The sequence below is a fragment of the Pediculus humanus genome, genomic scaffold (genome assembly GCF_000006295.1).
Source record: "Pediculus humanus corporis 1103172108180 genomic scaffold, whole genome shotgun sequence".
In the NCBI taxonomy this organism is placed as follows: domain Eukaryota; kingdom Metazoa; phylum Arthropoda; class Insecta; order Psocodea; family Pediculidae; genus Pediculus; species Pediculus humanus.
In genome coordinates, this window is record NW_002987750.1 from 9,583 (window position 1) to 20,922 (window position 11,340).

The 11,340-nt window shown below is 24.9% G+C and overlaps 2 protein-coding genes across 2 annotated transcripts; both read left to right on the forward strand.

Annotated features, from left to right (window-relative positions):
- Positions 1–3,991: 3,991 nt before the first annotated feature.
- Phum_PHUM411750 (WD-repeat protein, putative) lies at positions 3,992–5,325 on the forward strand (the record flags this gene model as incomplete). Its single annotated transcript, XM_002428895.1, has 5 exons — positions 3,992–4,000; positions 4,033–4,303; positions 4,487–4,722; positions 4,798–4,985; positions 5,064–5,325. 5 exons carry the CDS (start codon positions 3,992–3,994, stop codon positions 5,323–5,325), a joined length of 966 nt encoding a protein of 321 aa, XP_002428940.1.
- A 2,471-nt stretch (positions 5,326–7,796) lies between these two features.
- On the forward strand, positions 7,797–9,625 carry Phum_PHUM411760 (Circumsporozoite protein precursor, putative; the record flags this gene model as incomplete). The annotated part of the gene is made up of 4 exons (XM_002428896.1): positions 7,797–8,670; positions 8,781–9,229; positions 9,322–9,513; positions 9,614–9,625. 4 exons carry the CDS (start codon positions 7,797–7,799, stop codon positions 9,623–9,625), a joined length of 1,527 nt encoding a protein of 508 aa, XP_002428941.1.
- Positions 9,626–11,340: the final 1,715 nt, after the last annotated feature.

Sequence of the window (11,340 nt, forward strand, 5' to 3'; positions counted from 1 at the left end):
AAAAAAATTTTTGACAATCTTTGATGACGAAATAAATTTTCACTCTTTTCTTTTTTAAATTCTCGAAGGTTCCACGATTAAAAAAAAAAAATGATTAATTAACTATTGATTGTTATGATGAATTCGTTCGTACACTTTTTGAAAATGAATGTGAAAATTTTCATGCACATTTATTATCACGAATTATAAAGCTTTTAAATTGAAATTTGTTTGAATTAAGATGACAGTAAACTATTAGACAGACATTAAAAAAAAAAAAAAAAAGATTAAGTTATGTTAAATGAAGTTAAATGAATTCAAGGCTTTAAGATAAAATCATTTCCGCTTGCAGTTAACCAAACTTATTGATTTATTTTTAAAAATAAGACTTCATTTTATTTTAATTGTTTAAAATAAATAAATAAATACATAAAATGTAAATGTAATGCATGTAAAATAGTTTATTTTAAAAGTTATTGATTTATTTTTATATTAATTTTATAAATTTTTATTAAAAATTAAAGGAAAAACCAAATTCTTTTGTTTTTCTTTTAGTTAAACTACATGAGAGATGATTTAAATAAATTTATTTTTGTTTAAATAATTAATTAATTATTAAATTAAATTAAACTTTAATAGAATACCTATCAAAACCGGATAATTTTTTTTCGTAGGTTTTAACTTGCAAAACAGCAAAAAAAAAAAAATAGTAAATTATATATAATTCGTTAATTTTTATGAGCGACATGAAAAAAAAAAAAAATTTTTTTTTTGTTCAATAGAAAATTATTTTACTTGTGAGAAAATAATTTTAATGCAAGTGAATGAGTTTAAGGTTAAGGTTTCTTAAAAAGGAAAGAAAAGGGCTTCGGGGTAATAAAATAAACCCGATTCCACACGGTTTCCATTACAAACATCACAATATTATTGTCAATTGATTTTCTATCCTTTAGAATGCTGATTATTTACACAAGAGATCTCATCTTACTACAACCGAATACATATTTTTAATGTTTTTTTACAAAAAAAAGTCGTTAAATTTTTTTTTCTTTCTTTTATTTTATTTTATTTTATTTTTTCTTCTTTTTTTTTAAACATCTAACACCTTTTTTCATTTGAAAAATGTCCAACAAGTTATTGTTGGTAATATTTATGTTTTTCTTTTTTTTTTTTTTTTCTTATCATATATTTTGACTGTTAAAAATTTTTATGCTTTTCTAAGTTAAAAATAAATAAATAAATAAATAAAAAGCCGAATATTAGAGAATGCGGCCGGCACATTAAAAAAAAAATATCAATTTTAGGCGTGATGGACAAATTTTTTTTTTAAATTTTATATTTAATTATATTTAAATAATTTTGACTTTAAGAAAAAAAAAACTTGTAGTTTCCTTTGATAAATAAAAAAAAAGCCAATGAAATTTATGCGGAAAAAGGATTTTTCTCTCGAAATTATTGTAAAAATATAAAATAAACTTTTTTTTATTTAATTTTTATATTTAAACAATTAACATTCTTTTAAATGTCTTTTAAAAATCAATAAATAATTATTACTAGAGTCTACATTATTTAAAAAAAAAGCAAAATTTATTAAAATGTCGTTTTAGAAGTCGAAAAAATTTAAATAAAAGCCGTTAAAACTTTTTTTTTAACTAGGAAACCTACCAAATTAGTTCAAAAATTATGGAAATATTAAATAAACCTAATAAATACAAATTTTTTTAATTACAAGTTTACACAAATTTAATTAATTAATTTTATTAAAAATCCTACAAATAATTCTTGCTTATATTTATTGAACGGGGGGCAAAGAAAAAAATAATTTTAACTTTACATATTCATTTTGCATTATTTTTTTTTTTATTTAAGCTTAATCAAATTTTTCGTTTTCATTATTTAGTTAAATAAAACAATAATACATTATGAAAATTTATGCAATAATAATAATGATATGTATTCAAACAAATAAGTATTCTAATTCAATCAAAAATCAATATTTTATTTAAAAAATATAAATTTCTCGCAATTTTTTTTTTTTTATTTAATAAAAATAATTTTTTTATATTCATATATTTTTATTATTATTTTTTTTTTAATCAAAAATTATTATTATTATTATTAAATCTCACAGGATAAGAGAAAAGAGTAAGACAGAGAGAGAGAGAGAGAGAGAGAGATGAAAAATTTAACGAATTATCCATTTTTATTTTTTATATTCTTCATTACAACGTACATTACCATGAAAGTAATAAATTTAATTTCGTTTAATAGGGAAAAAGATCGTAAAATGGAGTAAAATTATTGGATCAAAAGTCATAAAAGTATTTTGACGACGACCGTTAATATGAGAGTTAAAAATTTTTCGTTTTTCCACTTTTTGAATTTAGTAAAAAGAGGGAAGGGCAAAATACAAATGAGATTTCATCTTACATCATCCCTCCATCATTTTTTTATTATTATTATTTTTTTTTTTTATTATTATTTTTCCATGGAATTTTTTCACTTTGGTAAAAAATTCATATCGTAATGTACGAGTATATGTTGTACGTATAAAGTTTCATAATTAAAAGTTTTTTTTTTATTATTATTATTCTACGGATAATCCATCGCCATCATCATCATCATCGTCTCCATTAAGTATTTAATTTTGAAAAGCAAAAAAAAAAAAAAAAAAAACTTTTAGTTAAATAAAATTTACAATTATAAATAAATATTTCGTTTTTTTTTTTTTAAATTAATTATTTATTACCTAGACGTAAATGCATTAATGGCGATTTTTTTTTAAATTTTACCTTTTTTGTGTAAAAAAAATTAATTTTATTATTTATTTTGACTTTGAATTAATATTCTTTATTAAAACATTATTCAAAATAATAATTTTTATTTATATTTTATTGATAGAAAGTATTTAAATTCACATTTTATTTGTTTCTATTTTTTTTATTTATTGTTATAATAATTTTTAAAAAAATTAAATTTTTATTATTTTGCTATATTTCAACTTTAAATAAATTTAATTAATCAACTAAAAGATACTTTTTTATTTTTAAAAGATTTATTTAAATGAAAAGAAAAAAAATGTTTGGAAAATTTATATTATTGAGGGAAATTGAGGAAAATTACATTTGTTGAGGGAAATTCTTATTTGATTTAAATTTTACAAAAAATTATAAATGAAATCAATAATGTAAAAAAAAAGAAGTTTTTACACGATGGTTAGAATATTTTATTTTATTCTTTTTTTTTTTTTAATTTTGTTTTGATGTTCAAATAAATAATCACAAACAAAATATTCAGAAAGATAATTTTTTGTATTGGAAAAAAAAAAACAAATGCAGAGAAATCTTCATTAACACACGCACAATTGGTTCAAAGTCAAAGTCTGAAATGATTTTTAATTTATGAAGTCATTAATTGTAGCTAACATAAATTAATTTTTAAAAATTCATGATAAATAATGACAAATAAATTATCCAAAATGATTTCTTTTGTTTTTTTTAAATAATGAGTAATTGTAAAATAGATAACACCAAATTGAATGATAATAACTGTTATTTCATTTCCGGTTATGAAAAAAATGAATAAATAAAATACGGATTTGAATTTATTAAAATGAATATATTAATAATAACAATAAGAATATATTTATAAAATTATTATTTAAAAATTATAAATAAATAATAAAAGCGAAAATAGAAAATATTTTTCGTTTAAATAATTTGAATTAAAATCAAGCCGGTAGGATTTTATGTTATCTGCACTTTGCGCATGTGCTACCAACCTAACAATTTAAAAACGCCGGATAGTTTAATAATAATATAATTAATTAATTAATTAAAATGGTAAGATTTTTATATTTAAAATAAAATAAAATGAAAACTTCTTTTTTTTAAATAAAACTACGTATGAAAATTATTAAAATAACTCGATCTTTAATAAATAATTAATACATTTTTTATATTCTTTTAACGATATTGTAAAGCCTCGTTTCTGTACTGTTATATTATGCATCATGGAAATAGTAATTAAAGAAAATAAATTTTTTTTTTCCAGCATTCTGTCTTATGCAGAAAAGAAAATGCTCATGAAGACTCTATATGGGGTTGCGTTTGGGGTAGAATTAGAAAAAAAAAAGACAATTCGGGCAACGATAAAGAGGATTCTCAAGATGGTTTGCCTGAAGAAGTTGACTATGTTGTTACCGGTGGAGTAGACGATTGTGTTAAAGTTTGGGTATATGATGATAAAAAATTAAAATTAAATCACAAATTGGAGGGGCATTCTTTAGGAGTTGTATCAGTGGCCCTAAATTCAGATGGAAGTAGTATGTGTAATGTATATACTGTTAAATAATTTTATATTATTATTATTATTTCATCATACCTCTTTCTCGACAACAGTCAATTGTTAAATTTTAGAATAATAAATGAAAATGTTTAATTATTTTCTTTTATAATCATTTTGTATATCGAAAACTTACATTCTATGTAAACTACTCATTTTTCAGAATGTGCATCTAGTTCTATGGATTCAACTCTTTTTATGTGGGATGTAGTGACTGGAGAGAAATTAGGTAGTATAGATGTCGGACCAGTAGATATATGGACTGTAGCATTTTCGCCCGATGATAAATATATTATATCTGGTAGCCATTTTGGAAAAATTAACATATATGGTGTAGAATCGAAAAAGCAAGAACAAAATTTGGATACTAGAGGAAAATTTACTCTAAGCATTGCTTATGTAAGAAATAAATAAAATGAAAACATTATTTCTTAATTAAAAATCAAATCTTAATTAAAATTATATTTATTTCAGAGTCCCGATGGGAAATATATAGCCAGTGGAGCGATTGATGGTATTATAAATATATTCGATGTTGCATCAGCAAAATTAGTACACACTCTAGAAGGACATGCTTTACCAATTAGATCTTTATGTTTTTCACCTGATTCACAGTTACTTTTAACTGCATCTGATGATGGACACATGAAATTATATGATGTGTATGTTTAAAATTTATCAAAAATGAAATTGTTTGAAAAAAGAAACAACTCGTTAAAATTTATTTTATTTCGTTTTAGACAACATGCGAATGTAGTGGACACATTATCTGGACATGCTTCATGGGTACTGAGTGTAGCATTTTCACCTCACAACACTCATTTTGTTTCAAGTAGTTCTGATCATTCGGTTAAAATATGGGAATTATCGACTAGATCATGCATACACACCTTTTCAGAACATCAAGATCAAGTATGGGGTGTGAAATACAATCCAGATGGTGATAAAGTTGTGTCAGTAAGTGATGATAAATCAATTATTATCTATGATTGTCCTTCGTAATGTTTCATTTAAGTGCAATTAAAAATAATTTTTACAATCAAAAATTTTTTTTTTTTTTTTTTTAAATTTGACATATAATTTTTACATTGAATTTTTTTGTAATATTTTGTGTAATTGTGATGAATTCTGTCTTGATTTCCTTAAAAGGGAGATTAATGTAATCTTTTTTTATCCTAAATAATAATAATTGACAAAAACTAAAATCATTTTGTTTCGATATTTAAAACCCCTTCGAAGCACAATTTCATATTTGAACTTAATTTTATATATTTTTTTATTTTATTTTTGCTAAAAAAAGGAGGGGGGGGTGTGTGAGAAAATAACAAAATAAATAAATTCAATTTATTGTAGATTTCTTTTTTTTTTTATTTGTAATATTTTAAAATATGAAAAAAAAAAAAGGAAAAAAAGTGAATGCTGTCGAATTCTTTCATAACAACCTTTTTTTCTTATCATTAAATGTTTTTATGTCTTATCAGGGGGAAGGTGAAAATTTTCAATTTATGGAAAAGTTTTTGTAATTTTCGTCTTGCAAAAAAAAAAAATGATGCTCTTAAATATTTTTTTATTGGAATTTATTGTTTTTTAATTACTTTTGTGTCCACATTGATTTGTTTTATTTGCTGTAATAATTTATTTGTTAAGTTTTTTTTTTTTTTTTCCATCATCATTGAGGGTTGTTATTATGTATCCGACCAGTACCTAAAAATTCATAAATATTATTATTATTATCACCGTTGTTATTTTGTGTTGTAAGTCATCAAAGCAATCCTTAAGCCGTGCAAAGAAAGAGCGACAGCGTGACTGAAGTTTAAAAAAAAATATTTATTTAAAATATTATTGAATCGCAACAAGATTTTTCACTTTCGAAATAAATTTTTATACATCTTTTGCACTTTTCCGAATTCGTTTTCAAAAATCAACCCCTGTCGTAATTAATCAAGGCATTGATGTGAAATAAAATTTCGTATTTTTGATGGCGATTTCGACGACGGTATCCCGAAGATCTTGAAAGTGAATAAAACAGAAATGCTGCGGTGGGCAGATCCTTTGGAAAAATAACATTTTATCGGAGTAATAAATTGTTGGAAGCCACAGCATCACATAACGTGTCAAAGAACATATTTACGACATATATAGGGTTCAAGCCTTCATACCTGAAATTTTTATCCATTTTTACCTTGGGGCAATGTGTAGAATTTGAAAATTCGAGAGACTTTACCGAAGACGATGCATTTTTTTTCTTAAAATTAAAAATTTATTTATTAAATTTTATTAAATTTAATCTAAAATTTTTCATTAAAGGATAAAATTGATAAAATGTCTGTTCTTTTAAATAACGAAAACAATTTTTTTTTTAAACGACGCATTTAAATTAACGACTTATTGTCGTTGAAAAGATATATAATAAATCAATAAAAACAATTTGATCGATATTAATAAATAATTTAAAATTTGATTCAAGGCAAAAAACAACAAGTTTGTTAAAAAAAATTACTTTCACATTAATAAATGATAAGAAAATTAAAAAAACCAATTAAAAAAAATTTTTTTTTTTTTTTTTTTTATAAGAAAACGAATGGAGGCTGAATTGTGTTGTTAGATCCCCACGTTCGTTATGTTTTTGTTTAATTTAGGTTTTTTTTTTCATGTTGTTGTTTTCTTTTTTTTTTTTTTTTGCCTATAAAAAAAAAAAAAAGGCAAAAAGTAATGACGGACGGTTTTATTTCACCCATTGATGTCAAAGCCAAAGTGATTTTTTAATGTGATTAAAAATTTTAATTAACAGTTAAACCTAATAATAATAATAATAATAATAAACCCAAAAATAAATTTTTACTTTTCATATATGTGTCTGTCTGACAGCTTTCAATTTTTAAAAAAAAAAAAAAAAAAAAAAAAATTTTTTGATTCAAAATAAGTAAGTCAAAAAATTATTAATTTGACCCACTAATTAGCCCGTTACATCATTATTTTATCAATTATTATCATAACCGTTAAGCGATCAAGGAAAATTTAATTTAATTTGTTTTTTTTTTTTTTTTTTTTATATCTTCCAACATGTTATTTATATTTTTTTTTTATATAATTAGCATTTTTTTTAATTAAAAATTACATATCATTATTATCATTATTATTAGTATTACTATTAATATTATTATTATTAATTTTTTTTAAAATTAAATTTTCCGAACTTGTTCTTTGTTCTTAATTAAATATATAAATTTTCAATTTTTATTTTTCCCTTTCGATTGTTTAGAGATATGGAAGTGATTTGTTTTGATTATACGAAATAAGTTTGTTTTGATTTTGAAAATATGAAAAATTTTTAAGTTAAATTTCAAATGATATCTCATCAATGTAAAGGTATAAAAAAAAAGGAAAAATAGAAAGTAATTGAAGCCGCGATTTGCTTCAAAATTATTGTAAATTCATGAATTGAATTGTAGCCAGTATCCGACCATTAACAAATGGACGGAGACGAAGCAGCTAAAGGTAATGAAAACAAACAAGGTCCAAATAATCAACCGAAAGTGACAGGAGCTCCGAGTAGTTCAAATACAAGAGCTTCAAGTTTTCCAAATGTAGCACCTTTAATGGATCCCAACGTATCATCCATAAATAATCCTAACGTTCTACCTTTAATCGATGCCGACGTTGTACCCTCAAACCATCCAAGTTTACTACCAATCAACGATCCCATTGGACAGCGTCCGAGTAATCCCAAGACAATACCATTAATCGGACCGGACGTGCCACCGAGTACTTCAAACGTAAAAGTTCCAAGTTCTTCTAACATAAAGGTTCCAAGTTCTTCTAACATAAAGGTTCCAAGTTCTTCTAACATAAAGGTTCCAAGTTCTACTAATATAAAGGTTCCAAGTTCTACTAACGTAAACGTTCCTAGTAATGCTAACTTAAAGATTCCAAGTTCTACTAATGTAAAGGTTCCAAGTGCTTCGAACGTAAAAGTTCCTAGTGCTGCAAACATAAATGTTCCGAGTGGTACAAACGTAAAAGTTCCGAGTGCTTCGAACATAAAGGCTCCGAGTAATCAGAATTTGGGAGCACCAAGCACTTCAAATGTGAGTACTTCAAAAGATGTAGCCGAAAGTGCGTCAAAAAAAGAAGATCTTGCGACGAAACATTCGAGTTTGGCATCGAAATATTTGGAAGCTTTCACTAAAAACGCTGCAATGAAAAAAAGACCGGAAGGGAAAAGGGAAAGTGTTTTCGATTTCAATGAGAAGGAAAAAAAATTAATACCGGAAAAGACGACTTCCGAAGGAAACACAGCATCTTATTTAAATTTACTTAACATGGACAACGAAACATCCGAAAGAAGTAAGTCCTGCGCTACCCTCACTTATAATTGTCCCCTTTAACGGTTTTATATATTCCATTACGTGTTCATCAAGTACTTAATAATAATAATAATAATAATTTAATTATAGAAACAAGTAAATCATCTCGTAAAAAATATACTCCGTTCGATTTGTCACCGGTGGATGCCGCACGAAACGTTCAAGTCAATCAAAATGCAAACAACACGACCGGTACAGCATTTGTTAATTCGGGGCAAACAAATTGTCCAGGTTTGGCGGCAACACTTCTCCAGAAAAGGAGTCCTTTTATACACGATCCACCGGAATTGGAAGAAAGGAGGCCTCGCATACAGTCTCCGAGAACTCCGAGAGAATACATAATTAATTTAAGAGAAGATTTAGCGGATTTTCAAGAATCTCACGGTCTTCCTCGGTCCAGAGATTACAGTTTTGTTTCGTTAGGTTTAGCATTGATACAAGAAACCGGAAGAGCTTTGTTTTCCTTATTTCAAATGTTTACTGAATTATTTCCCGTATTAGCCATCATTTCCTTAATATTGAGATTTGCGCTAGATAAAGTAAAAAAAATTACAAAAATTTTAAGTTTCTGAATTCGTATTCAAATTTATTAACGTGACGTCATTTTTCTTCTTTTTTTTTTTTCTCACAGCTCATTGAAATATTTGAAACTCAGGAGACGGTACCGAAAATAAAAAAAGCCGTTATATTCACGCTCGAAATGATTGCCATTATACTACCCCTGTGGATAATCGTCGGATCGATATTAGTACCCTTGTTGAGTTTGGTCTTATCATTATTTAAAAGAGTCTTTCATATCAGATGGAGAAGACACGGTTGCAGTGTAATTATCATTTTAACTAAAACCCTAAATATTATTATTATTAATTTATTTTTTTTTAACGAATCAATTAACAAAATGACTTATTTAGGAATGTTTTTAGGCAAAACGGTGAAATTCGAAATGGAAAAAAACCTGAAACAAGCGAAGGAACGTCATGGAAAAAAAAAAAACTTTATACTCGGACTTCAACTAGAATTTTCTTTTTTTCTCTCTCTTTTTCTCTCTTTCTCTCTCACTCTTATCCCCTAAATTTTTCATTCAATAACTAACTGTTTGTTATCATAATTTTTTTTTTTTTGTTTGATGTGTATCTTCACGTGTAATGTTAAACACGAAGGAGGAAAAAAAAAAAAACGAAAAGAAAATTGTTTATTATTATTGTTATTAATATTATTATTATTATTATTATTATTATTATTATTATTATTACAATTACTATTACAATTATTACAAAATGAAAAAAATTTTATTTTTATTTAAAATATTATTATTATTATGTTGGAGTTTTTCCAGCAGCTTTCGTTTCAGTTCAGATATTTAAATTTAATTGTGATGGCGGTCGGTGGTCGATGGTACGTAAATAATCATTTTAAAAAATTTTACACGATTTTCGCACTGCTTCCACGACAACCCAAACTATTTCCGGTTTAATTTCCGGTAGACATTTTGTAGTATTTCCGGTTATTCGGTGTCCTTTTCCCTTTTCCTCCCCATATTGATATCGGATTTACGTATTTTTTTTTTCTTTTGCAAATCGACCCTTATTATCGAATGACGTCATGATTGTTAATAATAATAATAATTAATTAGAGGAAATAACGAATGCGTGCGTGTTTGTTAAAATACCAATATTTAAGTTTTTTTTTTTTTTTTTTTTGTTTTCTTACATTTTAAATTTTTCAAAAGATAATATGAATGAATTTCGAAATTGATTTAAACCCGGGTCACTGTACTGGGATAACACCCCGTCAGATAACCGGTGACCCCTGGACCACAAAATTTCGAATGCGGACCACACGATCAAATTTTTACTCATTTTATGTAACGCAATTGACCTAAACGGAAAAGAAAAAAAGTAAAATAAATATAATTTATTTATCAACCTTCACCTAAACCTTTTTTTATGTTTCTCTCACTTCCGCCAAATTTACGCGCACAATTTTCACAACTCGTTTCTCGTATTTTTTTTTTTTTTCTTATGCGTCACCGCCATTTCGCGTAATGTCGTCAAATGATGATAATAATAATAATAAAAATGAACAATCGTTGTCCTGTTTGTCGTCGTTTCCTACGCTTCGTTCTGCGGGAAAAAAAAAATTTTTTTTTTGCTGTTGTTAATTATTATTAACGAGAACGTAAATCAAACAATAAGTTTTCCCATCGAAAAACAATAAAATAATAATAATAATAAATTTATATAACGATTAATTGATTGATTCCCTCTTTTTTTTTGGTAAAAAATTTGTTTTTATTTATTTATTGATTTTTTTTTTTTTGAGAAAGTTTAAAAGGGTCATTCAACCAAAAAAAAAAAAAAATTTCAAAATTTATTTTGTCGCGTTTTTTATTTATTTATATAAATAAGTAACGGAAAAATTTTTTTTTTAAACCGGATATGCTGGAATTTTTCTAAAAAATCACCCTAAAATCCATTTAAATTTTTTTAAATAATAATAATGACAAACACGTGACGAAAAAAATCAATGAATTAATCAATTAATCGATTTGTTTTTATTTTCCGGGATTAATTTTTTTTCCAGGATTTTCCATGATGTCGTGACCCCCGTCATGGTTGTTTTTTAATCTACAGCAAAATAATTGGAAAAA